Genomic DNA, 20,426 nt, shown 5'->3' with positions numbered 1-20,426 from the left:
TCTTTTCCCCCCTCCACGAGCTATGCCACTAGAGGGCACTGTGAAAGCACACACAGACAGCCTAAATAATACCTAGAAAACACCAGGTCCATTGGTCTTTGAACGCGTGTTTCAAGTTGTCAGCCTTCACTCATACACATCCTACCCATCCAGCAGCAACTCATCTCTGCTAATGCAGATTCCCACCTTTGGGGTCTCCAATCCTCTCTTGTTCTTCAGTCTTTACTGAATTTCTCACATATCCCTGTTTTCCCATTCTGGCACAAATGCAGCAAACTAAATCTACTTAAAGCAAAGGGGAAATTTTGTATTCTTTCCTGGACTTTCCTGGTTCGTTAAAGAGAAGATATAATGTGAGAAATCAGAAAGCTCAGTGCAGGCTCAACTCGTGCTTATGGTGTATTCCTTGCCCCAGTTCAGAGCCAGAGCCTAGTGGTGTTCCTGTTACACCAAATCCGAGCTAACAAGCTCTCCCACCCTTCCAAGGGGCACGGCATAGAGATGTTGTTACCAGCGGCCACCTTGCACATAGGGAGGCTAGTGCTAAGCCTATGCTGAGAAACTCTTGATTTCCAATCATTCTCCGTTGTCTCTACATCTTCCCCAGTACTGCACAGCAGTGCTGCTGAGACCCTCAGGCTGAGACCCTGCACAGGCTGGGGAAGATCCAGTAACACATATTATTCTGGACTGTGTGCAGCATAGAACAGTTCTCCTTTCCACCTGCCCAGGAAAGGGATTGCCCAGTTCACATAGTAAATGTGCTCAGGTTGTAGGTGAGCTAGTAAGCTGTGATGAACTCTGGGTCTGCATCCACAGCACAAATAATGTACGGTCAGGAAAATCCCAATTATGTATCCTGGCTCTTTCACTCATGCTACATTGCATTATGTCTTTTACCTTTGGAAGTTCATGGTGCCAGCCAGCACAGCAACCACAACAAAAGTCACTGTCAATTCAGGCTGTTCTGTTCCCAAAAAAGCATTAAACAGAACCACTAATACTACCCCTTTAGCTTTCATTTTTGGTTTCCTATCTTGAGGGAGTAAGAGCAAACCAGGTGGCTGATTTTCTCTGTGCCAATCAACTTAGTCATCTCCAACCATCATACTGCACCTGTGCCTCCCCCGTCAGCCCAGCTCCCTTCAGACTCTGGGTGGTCCCTCTGGGCCTCAGCTCCTGTGACATGCCAGGAACGCTATGAGCTCAACCACATCAGCTTCTGAGCTCGGAGGGACTCGTCCTCTGTTCAGCTATCATTTTGAGAAGTGAGATAAAGAAAGGCCAAAGGATATATACATATCATATAGTTGTAGTGGGAAACCTCTTAGAGCCTAACACAGCTGACAGGACAGAACTGTGGTCACAGATGTTGGGATTTCATCCTGTTGGGTGTCCGAGGGGCCTCCTCTACCTTACCTGTCAGACAAATGAGAACCAAAAGCCCATGGCGGGGAGGGAAGATGGACTGGGAGTTAAGCTGTTGATAACCAGGATTTCCTTTTTGTTAAGGGAGCAGAAGACTTCCTTGTGAGTCTGTTTTGTATTATTTCTGCTGTGAAGCGGATACTGGCACAAGGGAAGAAAGCAAACTGTTTTAAAGAATATGTTTCTTTGTCAGACTGGAAGAATTAGCTGTGGTTCAAAAATTAATGATGGCATAAAAATCTATTAAGACATCTAGACTGTCCCTCAAGGGGTCTTTTCAAGCTTGACGTGCGTGGATCATCCTCCAGGGCTCTGCCCAGCCAAACTTCAGATATCCCAAACGACAGTGATTCCACCACGTCCCTTAACAAGGCTATTTTACCATCAAATCTCTTCCTTCCCATTAGGTATATTTTCTCTCCTGCCAATTTCCCCCCCCTCCAAATTTTCTTTCATGAGAACACCTTCTAGCTCTCAGTCCACACTAGACAATTCTTCATGCCTTCCCAGTATGCCTAGATCATTAGCATAGCTCCTTTTCAGTCATTTAGCCAAACAGCTATATATTTAGCTCTCACAAGCATTCCTCATAAGTCAGTCCCTCCAGCCCTTTAATCATTTTCATTGCAATCCTCTGAATTCCCTCTAATTTTGTTTACATCTTTCTGGAATTGGAGTGCCCGGAACCAAGTGCTGTAAACGACAACAGCTTGTTATCTGGCTAGACTGTAATTCCAGTGATCAGAACGTGAGCTGTGCACATGCCATGCACACATACACACATGCACCCACTCCTCCTTTGGTCCAGGCACTTCATCACAGGATGCAAGCCCTGTACTGTGCATATTCCCTCCCAGAGACGTGACTTGGGCCTCCTTCAAGGAAATCTGACCCCAAACAGAAAAGAGAGGGGAAGAGGAGAAGAGATCTTTGGAATTTTAAGACTTATGTTGGAGTGACTTTGCGCCATTGTTTTTCCAGTTTTACAGTTTCCAGTCTGTCCAGAAGAGGTCACAAGCCAAATTAAACACCCATTACCCAACACAAGCCACCACCTGCAACCCTTTCCCATGATGCATGCTCCTCAGCTTCCACGCCCATTAGGCTATGACAGAGTGACAGTCGGTCACTCTGACTTTTGAGCCAAGGCAAGGCCAGCAAGGAAGCAAGGACAGCAACAGTGATTTCCCTAAATGAGTTCCCTCAGCAACTGTATCGGACTGCTTGGTCAAGAGGGCCAGGACTACCACAGTCTTTGCTGGCTGCATTAAAAACCCTCTGCTGAGGTGGTATTAGCAAGAAGAGGTCAGAGCTAACACCCCAGGGAGAGGAACTGGGTGATCCAGCTCTGAGGATGTTCTTCCAGCTGTCTGCAGACTCAGTCAAGGCAGACATCAGTCACTGACTGCACTCAGGTTACATTTTGGGGTTTTTCTGCACACCTATAAAGCCCACAATTTTTGGAATTTTTTTGTTTTAGATGATAATTGAGACTTTGATGTAATCTTATGACAGCAGATAATACACCGCAGAAAAGCCTTTGGCACTCATGCCTTAATCTGTTCTTAAAACTCAAGTTGGAATTTTTCCAATAAAACATCTTTTTAAATTTATTATTAGAAAATGCCAGTTCCGTGAGGAAGAAACGTTCTGCAAAAAACTTTGTTTCAACAAATTTCTGGTGAGCTACAGGCCAGGTTCAGAAAGAAACCTGTTGAGGTTCCTGCCAGCTCCTAGGCAATCTGTGGGGTAGGCAAGGCACCCAGGAGAGGTGACAGCTCCACAAAAAGGGCTCTTTTAGATAATGGTCCTCCTCAAGTTTCCGCATGTAACAATGTCAAAGCCTCTTCTTACATAGCATCCCCAGGACTTTATAACCTCAAAGCCAGCGCTCTAAGGAGTGTTCCTTGCTCCGTGGCAAAGACAGCAGGAGCTTGAGGTCTTCTGTCTCTGTAGCACCTTTCACACTACCATTCCTTCATCACAGCAGCTCAGGCAACACCTCAGCATTAAGGCTGCTTGTTGGCGGGGTTTTTTTTATTCCACTTTTTGTTGGGGGGGGGGGAGAAGGAGAGGAGAAAAGAGACAGAAAGAGACTAGAAACTCTTCAGGTTCAGCAGAGGACAAGCAGAATTTACAAGCAGGGGCCATAACAGCTCCCTTGAAGCCTGGAAGAAAGCCTGCAGCTACAAAGCTTCACATCAGGACAGAGTAAGGCCAGCCAAAACAGCCTTTTCTCCCTTTCCCGTATGCACACGGCAGACAACAAGAGAAGGAAGAAGATTCTGTACTGCTGACCTTAGCTATAGGTCCCTCTGGGGCAATGCCACAGCTCATTTACCTCATGCTGCAGCCTGAATTTGATTTTTTTTTTTTTTTAATATTATTAGCAGCCCAATCTGTTGCAGCTCTCTAGGTGCTGGATCACAAACCAACCAGTCACCAGTAGGTACCTAGGCTAGTCAGAATCCGAAAAGGGGGTCTGTATCCTCAATTTGACTTCCGTGCCCTTCCTCTCCTTCCCTCTCTTTGTAGGCCTCTGCTACAGGCAGCTCTTTTATACCAGTGTAACTACCTTGATTAAGATTTTTTTTTCCCCCTCTTGAATTACTGAGAAATTACTCTTAGTAAAAGGCCTTAGACTGGCCCAGCTACAGGCAGAGAGTCTTCCAGTCTTACCATTTCCTGCCCCTTACAGGAGGCATCTAGAACACGTACAGAACTTTTCATAACGGCATGCCTGCAGTCAGGCCCATCCTGCTAACTTGTACTCACCTAACTAAACCTGACATGTGACAAAACACAGCTACCCTAGACAGAGTCCTTACTGCTGCAGTTAAGCTGGCAATACTGTGGTATTGCAGGTACAGCCAAAATGCAGATTTGCTGCTTCAAGTTGCATCCAGCCCAGGAACACTTTGCTGATACAGTACACTACCACAGCTACATAAGCAAGGTTGGCTCGGTCAGGCTGTACTATTTTTGAGCATGTCAGTCTAATTAAAATGGTGCAGCTTGCATGTGCAAGAAAGCCGCCTCCTCTCCTCCTCTTCCTTCTTTTGTTCTTAGACACTCTACCCATGGAAGTGCAGGACCAAATGTCCTTTCCACTCTCTACACCACATTTCATGCGTAAGTGACTGAAGCATGACTAAGTTACCACCTTACACTGAGGCACTGGAAAGATGAGGAGAGGCAGCCAAGTCACAGTAGTAACCCTGCCTCATTGCAATAATCTCTTACCATGTCAAGATAGGATGCAAATCTGCTATGAATAATGGTCACTCCAAAGGCAGATACAGCTTCATAGATATCTCTATCAGTAATCATGCTACATTCACCCACTGAACATTTCACAGCATCTTCCTTGCAGAAAATACAACCCTGAATCAGATTTGTTAACATAGGGCAAGCATCTTTACCATTCAATCTGTGCACTTTGTCATATACAGACATATACACATATATATATTCACCATTAGCCTCCATTTCTTATGTGCATCTTCCAAAAAGCCAAAGGTGGCCTTGATGCACAGACCCCATATACAGGCATGAATAAAACCGGACGTTGCATTATAGGTGATCCCACTGTGCAAAGTAGACTTACAAGGTAAAGATGTATGCACTCAAGTAGATGGACCCACAACAGCACAATTTTAAGCACATTTACTCATCAAAAAATAACTCACAGATGCCCCTTGGAATAATCCCCCCACTCCTAGGGGAAAATCCTAATCTGCAAACCCCTCCTTTTTTCAGACACTTAACTGTATATCCAACATGGTCAGCTTCATTGACACCCACACAAGTAGAAGCCAGGTAATTCAGTGCACTGGCTGCAAGGTTAACAGCCAGAAAGACCCTTGCTCTCACTCATAGCGTGGCTTTGGGCCAATTGCTGAGGGTCAAACACAATCAGGCTCCCAGCAGGTTCAGCAGCCAGAGGGCACACAGAAGACTATTAATAGTTATTGGCCCAGCAGGTTGTAAAGACTAATTGGTTTCAGCCTGCAACCCACCATCATCAGTACAAGTGCTAAGGGGCTGGGAAGAGCTGTGATTACGCACTCGCATCGCATACACATATCCCAATGGCCATGTGCTAACATGCTATTGATTTCCTGCCTGGAGAGGTCCCTGGCCTTCCGTCTGTCTTCCTGCTCCCTCCCTCTTCTTACTGCTTGTGTTCTGGCTGCCCCCTCACCCCTCTCCCAGGAATCAAGACAGCATCATCAGAAAAGGCAGAGGAACCACCCTCTTTGAGGGTGAACGCTACCAAACCTGGAAGGAACGAGGAAACTGCTTTCCCAAGGTCAGGCAGAGGCAGACCCAAGGCAAAGGAGTTTGCTTCGAGAACAAGCCATCAGAGAAGTTTCTTTGGGATGCTTTAAGTGATATAGGAACCTCAAAAACCCAGACTGTGAACCCATACCTTCAATTATAACCCCCTTTGCTTAAAACCAAAACCATCCCCCTGAAGTCCACCTTCTGATGCTAACACCTTTTTTTAGAACAGCTTGCCCTAACTCAGTAGGTATATCCTTGCCTTTTCCCCAAAACTCTCTCCCTCTGGGAAATGCCATTCAAAGTCCAATATTTCTAGAGCTGAAGATAAGAGAAAAATCCTGTCCTGGGCTGGTGGGCAACTGAATAAATAAATCCAGCATAAGGTGCTCTTTCCCACCATGCAGAATTTTTCCATGAATTATTAATCAGCACCAGAGCTGGCCAGAAAGCCACTTCCCTTTGAGCCCCTGCAAGCCTTAGCTGGTGAGAACACTCCTTTGGCTCAGAGAGGCATAAGCAGCATCCCCCAGCAGTGTTATTCCCTTTCCCTCCATGCAGATGGGGGGGACAATGCTACCGTCCCTTCTGCCCAACCTGCTAGAGGGAACTCACGGGGAGATATCACAGATACAGGCTGCTCAAGCCACAGCAGGGTTGAGCTTCCAGCATCAACCACAACCCCAGATCCCACAGTCCTCCCTCTCACAGCTCCCCTAAGCAGCACAGTGCAATAGCATAGCACAGAATGAAGCCTGGATTTCTATTTTCACACATTTTTGTGAAAAATCACTAATTCCCATCTTTTCTTCTTCCTTTCCATACCATCCACAGGGATTGCTGCCCCCCCCCCCCCACACACACACGGAGAAGGCTTAGTCTCACACACTCACCCACACAATCACCATCTTGCCCTTATCTACTCCTTATCAGAGTGGGACAAGACAGTCTGTGCTGTGCTTGATATTTTTCTTTTTACCCCAGATAAAATGACAGCAGGGAGCATACATCAGCTGTCAAAGCCTTTGCTGACTGAGTCTGAAGAGCTCACAAAACTATGGCACATGCTTAAAGGAAAAGGGGTACTGAAGAGACGAAGATTCATGCTTCCTATAAGAGCTATGAACTGCAGGGCTCTGCATCCTACCAGCAGCCCCATTGTATGCGAAGGGGACGATCTTTTGCAAAGCACGTGCACACGTATTCAAAGGCATGCACAGAAGGTTTCCCCAGACTCTTCTGGGATGCCCTTCTCCAGGATTTCACCTAGTCATGATCATTCAGGCCTTTAAACCTCAGCTCATCATCTTCACAAGAAAGCCCATCAGGTATTCAAATCTACCAAGAGAAGGAGGCTACCCTTCCATTCACTCTTAACCATCCAATGTCACTTTCTGGTATCATTTAATGGCATACGGGTTATTATGCAGCACCAGAGCTCCCCAGCACCAGCACTGCTCCAGCTCTTCTCCCTGCCTCACCTGCCTCCCAGAGCACTCTGGTCTCTCAGATAACTGCAGGTCTCTGAGCACCCAGCAGTTAGTGCAGCGGCTACAGATGGCCATGGGTGACATCACATTTGGACCCATTCCTAGAAAAATTGCTCTTTGCACAGAGGAAATCTGCTGAGGGATAGGGATGAGCCACATCAGCAAGGCAAGGGACCTTATAGGAATGCCATACCAGCATAGGACAAGGACCTGAACTTCTAAAGTGTTGGCTCTGTCACTGAGATAAGATCACAGCAGTCATATCTTCACCTTGATTAGAAAGAGCTCCATTGCTTGCAGGTCAAGGAGATACAAAGAGCAACTCTTAAGTAATACATGTCCTCCTCCTCAGACCACTAGCATATGCATGGCTACTCACAAGCTGAAGAGGAGCTCTGACAAACACAGGGACTAGGGTATGTATCGCAAGACTATTAAAAATCTCACATGAGAGGAGATCTTGGACACCAAAAAGACTTAAAAAAAATCTAGTTGTCATAATAAAGCCCTCTGAGTAGGCAGTAGATTGCTAAGATTTATAACACCTGGAGGAAATGGGTCATTACTCAGGTGGCAACTATTGACTCAAGTGGTCTGCAAGTGTTGGGATGGGACTAGGAAAAACTCTTGGGATGTCCTTCTGATGCTCCCTGTTTGCAGATAAAAAGCCTTCTCCGCTTCTCTCCCATCTTAAACCTACAAGTAAAGTGTTTTGTTTTAGGTATTGAATTTCTTCATAATTTAAGGGAATGCAAGGCAGCTGAGTGAATCATTACCTCATCAATATAGTCCAGGATGGGAATGCATCTCCTGATTTATGAGGCAGAGACAACTGGAAACAGATAGGAAGAAAAGTATATTCCAAAGAGTGGGAAAAGACTTTTCTCTCCTGTCAGTGATATCTAAACATTACCCAAATGCATCACAACCACCACACACTGTTACATATATACACCACACTATAACTCTATTTCTATATTCCTGCTCCTCTCTCTCTTCTCCCCATCCATTTCACAATATCAGCACAGAAACACTTGGGTCCATGCTTCCATCCATACAGATTGCACAGACCCTGCACATTAACAGATGTACCATTTTTCACATGCACATTGCCCATAAATATTAAAAAAGCAACACAGGACTTTCCAGATAACATTTGTACTGCATACTAACCTAAAGCATTTACCCAAACTCCACTTACCCAAATGCTCATATGATTTCTTTCATCAGACTCATTCCTCATCTATGAACACCCTTGAACAGCTCAAAAATACATGAGAAATAAATGCCATCCATACTATGCAGACTAGTTCTGCATGTCCTTTCCTAAAGGATCTACTTCACTATGTTATCTGTAGAGGCATATAAAGAAAAAGGGGTACAAAAGTCAATCTCCTGCAATTAATCAATGAGCATGGGGGTGGAAGGGAAGCAGTAATGGGGAGAGTGATTAGAACAGGTTGGGGTTTTTGTTTTTAAAAAAATTGTCCCAACCTGTGGGCCCCCCCTCCCCCCCCCAAATTGCTGGTTTGAAACAGCTGTTATTTTTTTTTTTAAGGGAAAGCATTTGCTTAGAAGACTTTCAATATAAAGTAATGATGAAGAAAGACATATGATTTGTCAAAGTATTCATTTTTTAAATAAAAACTTCCAGGGGAGGATCAGAATAACTTTTCATATTGACAGCTAAGTTGATTTAGAGTAATAATAGTTAAAAGCAAAAAAAAAAAAAAAAAAAAAAAAGTTGTTTCTCTTCCCCATCCCCATGCACAATTTCATATTTGGAGAGGGGGAAAAAAACAAGAAAAATCAGCTTTTGAGTCCAATTCCAGAGTCAGATTCTCCTCAGAAGCTACTGGGCACACCAAGCTAAGCAAAGAAACTATGCAAGGGAAAAAGCTACAGCGTGTCCCTGGACAATCCCACCCACCAGCAAAGCTGGGGTGGCTAGATACTTTATTTCTCCAGCCTGCATAGGGCAGGAGGGCTGGGGCATTGAGTAGGAGGCACAACCATCCCACCTGTGAGCCACCTGCCTCCGAACAGAGAGCAGAAGGGAAACACAGGAATTGTGAACCACACAACTGAGGAAACAGTGACAAGAAAAAAAGCTATCGAGGATATGGAGCCGCTAACCAAGGGAAAAAGGGAGCACAGCTCATCTCTGTGCCCAGGTAGGCAGGTGACAGGCAGCTGCTCGCACATGCCCTAGCACCAGAGCTGGGATGGGAGCCTGCATTCAGCACTTGGCACTGTGGGGCTCCAAGGTCTCTCCACCGCGCTTCCTCCCCTGCACACCCCTTGCTTGCTGTTCAGTCTCAGCCTGGCTGTGCTCAGCAACAGCCGCCCTGCTCCCTGTCACCCCCTCTTCTGTGGCCAGTGCAAGAGCAGAGCAAGAAGAGGAGCTCCTGCTGCACCCCCAAGTGGACAGCAAGGAAAAGGGGAAGAGGAGACAGAGGCAAGTTTTGGGTAGCTTGCAAATGTACAAGCTCAACTGGCTGTGCACACAGAAAACACTTGGAAACAGCCCAGCAGGGGTCAATGCCTGAGAGTCACTCCTGCAGTGTTTTAGGGTAGGAGCTCCACGCAGTTGCACTCAGCAGGGTTACAGAAACACTGGAAGCTTGTTACCACGGCTTGCAATGGAGTAACAATTACTTGCAATAAGCCTTGCTGGAAAAAAAAAAAAAAAGGGGGGGGGGGGGCTCATACTTTCCCACCCCTTTTAACTCTTTCAAATACCCTTAGGCTTGCTTGTGACATGCTCTGCTCCTCCAGTGCAGCCCTAATACTCCTGCTTCTCCATCCTCTTGCCCTCCAGGTTTGAGGAGGAAAGTCTACTGCTGGCTAGAAAACTAGAAGCAGCAATGGCTCAGGGCTGGTTTATAACCCCCCTGAAGTTTGGGAGCAGGAGAAAAAGCAACCCTGGGTTTGCACACATACCCCCTTCTCCAATCCCCTTGCAAAACCCAGGAAGGGCAACCATATTATCTTTGCCTTGCAAAAAGGTGCATGGTAAGACAGACCTCAAAGGACTTTTTCCCTATGCCTTCAAAATCAGGCTAGATGTGACTGATACAACTGCGGCAATAGTAACTCACTAGAACAGAAGGTAAAATTAAAACAGCATCCAGGCCCAGCATAAAACTACAGTTAGTAGAAGAGATTAGAAGAGCTCCCAGTTGCGCTAGAGTCTCAATCCTCTGCTCACAACTCAGGAAAGGCTGGTGACTTGGGAGCACTGTGTGGAGCAAACACAATCAGCTTTCGACAAGGAAATGAGCAACGAGCATGGTGTGCAGAGTCAGTGCAAGCTGCCAGTGTCCATCTTCCTCGCCAAGTCTGCGCCTGTTCCTCCCAAGCAGAGGTAAATTCACATCAAGCTACAGAACTTCACTGCTGACACCAGCTACTTGTGTTGCACAAGTACTGCCCTCCTCTCATCCCTGCACATCCTACATGCTGGGAAATTCCTCCTCCCCTGTCAGAAACAGACCCTTCACAGAAGGGAAGTCAGCTGGAAGGTGTTGATGCAAGTTTTGCAATCCAGGGTTTAGAGAAAGCAAATTTGAGGGAAAATTTGTGACAAGGTTGCATGCACATGCAACCTTGAGACACAAGACGGGAGGCTATGTGAAAGGGAGCGTTCAGTAAACGTAAGAAACAGGGAGAACATGAGGGATTTTGGAGTGAGCGCATGCAGCAGCAACAGGGGTGGGAGAGCATGCAACAGAAAGCATGTGTGTGACAGGCAGCATGCCGACATGGGAATTTGCTTAGTAGGGACAAAAGAAAGGGCCGGTGCACATGAAACTCTAAAAGTACAAGCAAGAGAGAAGCAAGAGTGCTGTGACAAGGCATATCTGCATGTACTGCATTCATGCACTACCATATGCACAAGAAGGTGCAAGAGAAAAGCTGTGTGCACATGGTGAAGGCAGGCAGAGCAAGACACCCCAAGTACATAACGCACTGTGAATGCAAGGCAGTGCAAGACATGGAGCAGGCCAGATAGTGAATATAAAGAACATATGTACTCTGCACGTGTGTGCCTGCATGCATGCACATGTGCACTTACAAGAGCAGTGCAGTAGGACAGGCATGAGGTTTTTATGTGCAAGCAACCACCAACACTAGTCATCAGGATGGAGAAAGCACACAGGAGAAGGCTTGAGGGAGGGAGAAGGGGGGCGGAGAGCAAGACCGGCACTCCAGGAATTGCATGTGCGAGGGAGCTAGAACAGTGTGTGCCACAGTGAGTTTATTCATCTTCTAGGCTATATTCATGCGAGTGTGTGTGCACAAGACCATGGCTATGGATGAATGAGCACAAATCATGTACAAGCTGCGATTTGGAGGGGATATGATTATATGTGCATGTGACATGTATTTATACATACAGCACGGGACGCATTAACCCTTAACTCCTGTTTACAGAAAGCATCTCAAAAACAGCTATCATGTCTGTCATCACCTCAAACTAAATCCCATACTTGCACTTGGCTCTTAAAGCAAGAAACCCAGCTGGCAAGTCACTGAACAAAATCCCCATACTAAAGAAATTTCCTTCCCCTGTCTTTGCCTTGGCCCCCCTCTTTTTTTTTTTTTCTCCTTCTCCTGGTGGAGGGGGAAGGACACTGTTTTTGCAGACAGACCAAAAAGACATAGAGGTTCCCCTAACCCCTCTCCCCCGAAAAACAAACAAAAAACAACAAAAAACACACACACAAAACTTAACACTGATCTCCTCAGGAAGATGAGGAGTCCAGGAGCATCAGTACTTGCGACCCAAAGTACTGAGGGCTGCGGATGGAGAGGGTACCCACCTTCACCCACCTCTCTTTCCTCTGCAAATCTTCCAGTCATCCCCCCCCCCCCAGCTCCCCCTCTGCAAAAGCACAAATACAGCAGCCAAGTCAGTCACAGTCACATGCAGTGCCCTCTAACCATCGGATTCACCAGCAGCGATCTCTCCTTGGCTATTCCCTGATGGGGGGGGGGGGGGGGGGGGGAGAGAGAGAGAAGAAGAGAGCAGAGGAGAGAGGAATCTAAACAGATCCAGCTTGCAGCTCCATGTTTCAAGCCAGCCTCGGTCCACCAGCCTCAGTTCAAGTGCTTGAGGGGCTTGAGGAGGTTGCGAGAGCAAACTGGGCACATACCTTGCAAGGAGAAGAGGGACAGGAAGAATCCCAGCACCCAGATACTGTGCAGCCAGTAGGTCCTCATGCTTCTGAACTCTCACTCGCCCCGCTTCCTCTGCCTTTTCCTCCGGCTCTTCGCTTCTCTCTTTCTTTTATTATTATTAATTGTTCTCCCCTCAAATAAAATGGGGTTCGTGTCTCCCTTCAGTCTCCCTGAGCTCTGCTCTAGCAGCTCTGACAATCCCGACGCGGCGACAGCTGGCCCACGGTGGCCGGATTCCCAAATAACCTCCCGCTCTCCCCTTCCAGGGCTGGGGAAAGGGGGGCCAGGTTAGATGCTCGCCGTAGCCTGCGCTGGCTGTAAACACAGCGAATCTCTCTGTCTCTCGCTCCTGCGGCTCCAACTAAATGCGACTGTACTTAAACAAGCAATGCCTTATAGGGCAGCGCTCAGAGCAGAAGCGATCCCACCTCTGCCACCTAGTGTTGCAAGCTAGATCATTTACTTTTTTAAATATATATATATATATATATATATATATATATATAAAATTATAGAAATATGGCTCTCATTCCTCTGCAAACGTATCTCTTGGATCACAGGTCTATGAACCATGCTAGGCTCAGGTTTCTCCTCCCCAGCACCAGCTTCCCCATGGGGAAGTTCCTTGGTGAAGGAGGACTGCGTTTTTCGAGGCAACAAAAAAGAGCAGCAGGGCAGATTTGATTTCTCAGCAGAGTTCTGCCTGGCAAATTTTGAAGCAAGGGTCTCTTTTACGCCACTGACACTGCCGGGCAACACTGAGGGGCCAGAAGGAAATTCAGATGTACTGAATGCGATTACAGAACTGCCCAGGCCTCCAGGAAAAATAGCAGCCTTCGGGCTGCATTAATCTTGGCTGGATCTCCAGTAACTTCTGTGCCATTTCTGAGGGACCAGAAGGAATCACTCTTTTTAGGAAATCCAGCTTGGAAAGCTACTGTTTGTTCACAGCAGGTTTCTCCCAGCACCCCTCTCCTTTCAAATAGTTTCCTCCTACCAGAGGATGAACTCTTTTCCCTAGGAGTAATTAGCTTCTATAGCTCCATTGCCCCCTGAAACTGCTGCTTCTGGCGAGAGGAACAGCAGTAATGAAGTACTACTTAACATTCACACTGGGCTTTTCATCAGTCACTCTCCAGGCATTCCACAAAAAAGGTGTCCTTTCACAGCTGGGGTCACAGAGGCTGCGAGAGGCAAAGTGATAGCACAACCTTTCAGAAGCCAGTCCCTGCAAAGGCAGGGTGGCAGCCCCAGGGGGCTGGCTCACCAGCCCTGTAGCCTTTCTGCTGGACCACTGTGCCCCCTTGCAGGTGTTGCCATGGCAGTTCATGCCCATGCCACAGCTACAGGATGACCATCTCCATTTCCCAGATTGCAGAAGCGGCTTCCCTCCCACAGGCGAGCAAGGAAATCAGTCCCTCGCAGGGCTGAAGCGTCAGGCAGAAGCCAGCGGGCAAGATGTACTTGCACAGGCAGGGCCATGGACAAAAGCCCAGGCCGCTCTGCCTCATCCGGAGCTACCCCTTCTTCAATGACTGACAGCTCATGCAAAACCTGAGGAAGCCTCAGGTAACGAAGGAGCCTTCAGGTGGAAATCAAGGAGACAGATGTAGAAGCAGAGACCTTGGTTCCTCACCAGGGGCCTCCTAAGAGCAACTAGGGGGTGGGAAGTTTCATCAGGTGCAACATGCACCAACAGCCACTCTGTAAACCCAGTTTTTCCCAAGTCTTATGGTAGGTGTCAGCACATCTGTAGAAATCCATCTTTGCAAATATATCCACAACTGTAGCTGCAGAGAGAAACAAGCCACCTTACAAATCCCCCCCAGGGCACTAGGGCAAGAGCGTATGTTTGTGTCAAAGGTGCATAGGATTCTCTCCATCAAAGAAATGACGCCAGCCCAAAAACATTTCTTATTAGACCATTTTAAAGCAAGTTGTTCTGCAAGCAAAACTGACAAAGCCCAGTTTCCTATGCGTTCTTGTCTGTTGTCTCTAAACTCTCTCACCTTACTGTAATCAAACCCAGGTCCCACCATATCCCCTGCGACATTCCCTGTAGCAAAAAGAAACCATATGCTGTGGCTATGCCAGAAGTGCATCCATGTTCCCTAGTGGACCAAAACACACACTGCAATGCAAAATGTACACACTAATTGGCCTAGCTGGCTGCTGCCTGGAGCAAGGATACCCCCTGAGTTGTTCATGCCTTTTCCCCTGTGATGGAGTGGGGCATTACCCAATTACTGCTTTTAAGCAACAGGTAGGACAGATGGACAAATGGATAGAGGCATATTATCAGCTAGGCTTCATTTCCTGAGGAAATCAAACTAAAAATATGTGAAAGCAGGTAACAGTCCTGTTGACTAGAGAAGCATACTTCCTATTCATGGTTTCCCTTTTAAATGGCTCCTCCTTCATCCTCTGATATCTACACAGTACGGTCCAAAAGGGAGCACATGCACAAATAAGCTTGCCCCTCAGATTTGTATGGAACCCAGTGTGCCAAGAATAGTGATGATCAGTTATTGAGAGCTGGAGCAAGGGACAGTGTTTCCCTGTTGCTGCAGGAATCCCCACGAAGGCACAGCAGAGGTTCAGGGCCTGGCTAGGCCAGAACCTTTACACCACACCAGCTGTGTGCTTTTCTGACCCTCAGGACTGCCCAAACACTCAATATCCCTCCTTCCATTTGTTCTCTAACTCCATCATCTCAGTGCCCAACGTCTACATCCAATACATGCTACTTCTTTATATCCACTCATACTCCTTCACAAATTTCCCCAGCCCCATACACGGGCCCTAAGCTCATTTGCTATCAAACTTATATCCTAACATTCTGCCTACCCACAATCACATGCATGACCCCATTTCTCATCTACCTTACAATCCTGAAGGGCCCCACAACCCTCCCCACTTCCATCGTTATGCAGCCATCCACAGTCTGCTTCCCCCACAGACTTCAGCTCACAGCACTCGACCGTGCACTCAACTGCCAAACATGGTTTTCTCCATCAGCACGCGCCTCTGATACCTGGCATACCACACTACTGCTAAACTGCCAGCACATACTCCAGAGATCACTTCTTCAATCTCCATGGCCCACGCCATAGCCACCACTGAAGAAAGGTGAGAATTTCTGTGCTCACCTGTAACGCATTTCAGATCCAGGTTCTGAAGAGAGAGGAAAGGTGCTGGCAAGACTTCACGTTACACTTTGGATATGAACATCCCGTTGCCTGTGAGGTCCAGTCATCCCTGAGCATTACTATAATAGAAATATTGAAATAATATCAGAATTGGATCTCTATTCCAGGCTATGAATTGCATGAGAATAAAACATGATCCTGAACCCCGTATCATTCCCATCTAGAACGGGCAGCAATAGTTACAAGTCCTGAGAGAAGATGCAAAGACAGTGGCCTTCTCTCAAGTAGCAGCACCTTATGCTTACCTGGAGAAGCCAGTGCAACTGAGAAGAGAAACAGCTATTTCTTATAACCCATAAGACATACTCCTAACCTTCAAAAACATTCAGAGCTGGATTTTGGCTCCCTCACTCCTGCTGAGTCATATCAAAAGGGTTACTCGGGACATTGGGCTACTAAATATGAGTAGGAGTATCAGATTCTGTGGGCTGAAATTCTTAAGGACTGGTTTCCAGCCAAAGGTCAGTCTGCCTTTTGTGTGGCCACATCTCTCAGCTACCTACAGATCTCGAGGACAGAAACAGAAGCAAAACTATGCTCAACTCTCCCTAAACGCCCAAACATATAAACAAAAATGAAAAAAAAAAAAATCAATCCTTGCTCTTCCTCCTTTTCTTTTTAAATTACCACAGTGCTTCCACTTACCCTAGAATTCAAAAGCCAGAAGAACCATGAAAGTTGGCATAGAAATAGTACCTATTGAAAAGCACATCTACCAACGTGTTTAGAGGAGAAGCCTGGGGGGGGGGGGGGGGGGGGAAGGATTCTGACAGACCTCTGAATGTTTGAAAGCTGGCTACTTTTAATGCATAGTAAGAGTGTTTCATTAAGGCTGAGTGGATGCATTTAGATGCACTGTGCATGGATGCTTGTCCATTTTTTAATAAACAAACATGCTTTGTACTCTTAACTGTTTAAGCACTTACTCTTTCATTTCTATTTCACCTTAGATTTAGTTCCTTCATGCAATATCAATATTAACTTGATTGTGCAGTGCACACAATTTTTTTTCCTCCCAAGTTTTTTGTACTGGCCCTACTGTAAAATACTTCTCAAGCAAGCAAGTCAAAGTTGATAGAGGAAATTTTAACTTTTCCATTACTGATTTTTTCAAATTACTGTTATTTAACTGTGTTAATGTCATGTTGCATTAGCAAAAGGCTTAGCAGGTTTTTTTTACTTTAACAGAAGTAGTATTGAAAACACAATTGGCCATGCAAATTTTACAGGGTTTACACAAGAGAATGAATGGTCCTGAAATTTAAAGCTGGGAAAGCTTGGTAAAGCAAACAGGAGACAAGACCTATGCATTTTCCAGGAAAGTATTTTTCTCAATATTTTAGTATCCTGTCCTGTACGTCCATCTCTGACATATGTCTATTACTACTTGTTTTATTGAGTGTTTTATCTGTAGTTTTCATGGCATGTCTTTGAGACTAGTGCATCTATGATGAATAGTGCATTTTAGTGTGATTTAGAAGGGTGTTGTGGCATGTGCTGTATGTGATCTTGGGAAAGGGAGTGGAAGGAGATGTCCTTTCCGCAAGGAATAATCATTTGTCATGTGGCTCTAGGAAACTCAATGCTGTCCAAGGTCAAGGACTGCAGGGTGTCCAGAAATGGGTGTTCTTACAGAGAGGATGTACAGTGCTTCAAGAGCATGACAAATAGCCTCACACCTGATTAGGCTCCTTTACATAGGCTTAGAAAACGTATTCATGCTTCTCATTCACCTACAGCTGGATGGTCAGGAGGAGCCAGCCCAAATCATACATCCCACCTTCCCCTTCTTTCCTGCCACTTCACAATCCTCATCTCTGTTCTTCCCCTCCCACCCTGCTTCTCTGGGTGCACTGCTGCACCCCTCTCATCCCACCTCTCTTCCCCTTTACTATCTTGCATTGTTTCTCTCCCTAAAAGAGAGGGAGCTTGCTGTGGAAACCCACCTAAGATGGTAGAGGGGGGTCTTTGGGACTTCAAGATAGCAATTTCTCAGGGCTGCCTCAAGACCCCAAGCTGAAAGAAGCTTTTCTGAATAAAGAAATGCCAAGCCCAGCAACCAAGAGAGGCAGCATAAGGCTAGAAAGCAGTTCTATAAGACAGAAATACATAGAAATAGCTACCTAATGAGACAGTAGCAACACTGAAAACGTGGTGGAAAGAAGGAAAAAACAGGAGATTCCACATAGTTTCAGCAACTCTGTGCTGACACGACAGCGACCTGAGAACCCCCAGAGCTAAACATGTCACACAAACTGGTACAGCACAAACCACAGAGACTGTTTCTCTAGCATTAGCCAGAACAGACCCACATCCTCTGCAAGCTGGGGCACGTAAAGGGCATGTCGAAAAAACATTTGCCAAATACACACACATTAACATTACCACATAATTAAAACATAAAATAAATGGAAGAGCAGACACTATCAGCATGTCTACTATGGTGTATCCATGGAGTCAACTCCTCCAAGGGGAGTCTCATCCTGGCTATGCTGGGAAAGCCTGAAACACAGGCACGCCGAACCCAGCCCCCGGGGAACACATACACGTGCACAAGAAGTTCTGCAGAAAGGGCCTCCACTCTCTGAGCATTTGCAGGATTTTGTTGGAAGTCTGCAAGTGTGAACAACAACACAAAAAAGAAAATTGGCTGGCACCCGAAAAATTTTTGGCAGATAATTTTTTGAGTTGTCATGTTTTCTATGGGAAGAGTCAGCTCTTTCAAGTTGGGGAAAAAAAAAATTCTCATCAGTTCTTAAAAACAGCATCAATGAATTCATAACCCAGTGGGAGAGGTGTTTACACCACAAAATCATCACCACATCCAGCACTAACTGGCCTCTGCAGGGGCAGGAGCAGTCCCTCAAGACTGCAGAGCACCTGTTAAGACCATGCTTTCATAGCCAGCCCAGCCTAATCTTTTCATTTCCACAGGAGGCTGACAACACAAACCTTCCTTCCTTCCTCATGGGATACAAGGTTTGCTTCTCCAGACAGCACTACACAGAAGACATTTCTTTGAAACAACCCCCAGCTCTTCTAACATCTCCCTTACCCTACCCAGAAGCAGGCTTTTATCCCAGCTGCAGCTTATTGGTTCTTTAGCCACAGCTGAGGACATTTTGCTTCCTTCCTTTAGCCCCCCATGGCTGTTGGGGAGGAGCTGCTGTACAGCACAGCTGATGGTCTCAACAAGCCAAGAATTGTGGTTCCCCAGGTGGTACTTCTACTGTTAGGATAAGGCTTGTTGGCTTTACTAGATATCTTGTGCGTTGACCTTTGAGATAGGACTACCATATGTCCAGGCTTCTCCATACATGTCTTTAGTTCCTTAGGTAAAGCAGAAAGGAGGAATGTGGCCATTTGCCTGCTATTCCTAGCTAATTGGCTGCAGAGCTCCAGCCAACCTGCCTGCCCTGAGAACATCCCAAACAAATGACTGCTGAGCATGTACTTATCAACCAGACATGTTGATGTCGCTGTGCCCGCAATGAGAGCTGACCTGCATATTTGAGGACAGTCTGACGTTTTCTGGAGAAAAACACAGAAGAGCGGTGAGCTCTCCACAGCCATTTTTTGTGCGGTGGAGTCTGTACCTAGCCGGCTGGCAGGCTGTCGGCAGCCAGAGCTAGGGCCGTGTGAACATTCCCATTGCGAGAGTCTCCTTGCAGTGGTTCATAACATCTTGAAATTACAAACTCCCAGGCTGATATTTTTCAGACCTAGTCTCTTACCCAAGGATGGATTTTTATGATTTTGTTTTTATTTTTGAAAGCTTGAGCAAGCAAGGGTTTGGCTATTTAAGATACTTGGGGCTGGGGGAGTGCTTTATGATTAGTGGAGGAAACAATTTGTGCCTTTTTGACAGTTCCAGTGCTGAAATGACTGTGGATAGAGAGTTGAAAGGCAAATAATGTGAGGCAAGGTTTGTAGCGAGAAGCAATATCTTTTATTAAAACAAAGAACATAGCTGGAAACAAAACAAAACAGGCTTTCCAGGCATATGGGCTTGCATGCTCCAAAGTGTATCCATTCTTTTAACTGTATTGTCAAATAAATTATATTACTTCTCCCTAAAATCTGTGCTCATTTATATCTTTAGCCCATCGTAGTAACAACATTACTGCATCTTAGAAGGGAAATCAAGCCTGTGGAGGTGAGGACCCGCAGTTACCCAGAGAAATAGAAAACACCCAGATTAGACTGTGGTTGCAAGCATGGTTGCATTAAGGTGGACTCCATTTGGCCGTGTCATAGGTCTTGGAAAATACTGCTTGCTTCATGTAGAGTGGAAATAGCTTGGGTTTCAACACTATGTGGAAAGTAATCCTTCTGTAAGGCAGGGTTCCACACATTTCTAGGCAACACCAAAGACCTGACCTCAAGCCCAATAAAATCAGTGGAAAGACTCTCACCAAACTCAGTGGCTGCTGATTCAGCTCCCCGCATCAGCAAAATCACTAAAATGGCCATTTCCCTTATTTGTTCTGTATTGAGCATATGTATTTCTTCCACTGCCACTGCTTATCACTTGTGTTGCAGGAGTTTATCGAGCTGTTAGCTGAGACCAAGGCCAGTTGTACTAGATGCTCTACAAATGGGTGGTGAGAAATGATTCCAAGCCATTGGTGCCAGCTGCTAAGATAGACAAGATGAACAAAGAGCGAGAGAGGTGAAGGTAACAGAGATAAAGTGATTTGCCAAGTTACTGACAGAAATAGAGAACGAGCCTCTTGAATCATAGGGGCAGTTTACCTCTCTACTGACTTTGCCAAACACTCAGCATGCTGGCCAAAGAGCCTACAGCCCACACATTATTTAAAAAAAAAAA

At 46.1% G+C, this 20,426-nt stretch overlaps 1 protein-coding gene across 2 annotated transcripts in view; it reads right to left on the bottom strand.

Moving 5' to 3' along the window:
- Nucleotides 1-12,764, bottom strand: part of LSAMP (limbic system associated membrane protein) — a 1,028,525-nt gene extending 1,015,761 nt beyond the window's left edge. Inside the window, exon 1 of one of the 2 annotated variants that reach the window (XM_009675203.2) lies at nt 12,362-12,764. In XM_009675203.2, coding sequence (XP_009673498.1) covers nt 12,362-12,428 — 67 coding nt within the window. In that variant the 5' untranslated portion in view covers nt 12,429-12,764. The remainder of the gene's footprint in view (nt 1-12,361) is intronic. The other variant, XM_068958854.1, reaches the window with a different exon arrangement.
- Between the last annotated feature and the right edge of the window lie 7,662 nt (nt 12,765-20,426).

The sequence above is a fragment of the Struthio camelus genome, chromosome 1, assembly GCF_040807025.1.
Source record: "Struthio camelus isolate bStrCam1 chromosome 1, bStrCam1.hap1, whole genome shotgun sequence".
Taxonomy (NCBI): domain Eukaryota; kingdom Metazoa; phylum Chordata; class Aves; order Struthioniformes; family Struthionidae; genus Struthio; species Struthio camelus.
The sequence above is the reverse complement of the archived record's forward strand: the minus strand, read 5'-3'. Positions and strand labels throughout refer to the sequence as shown.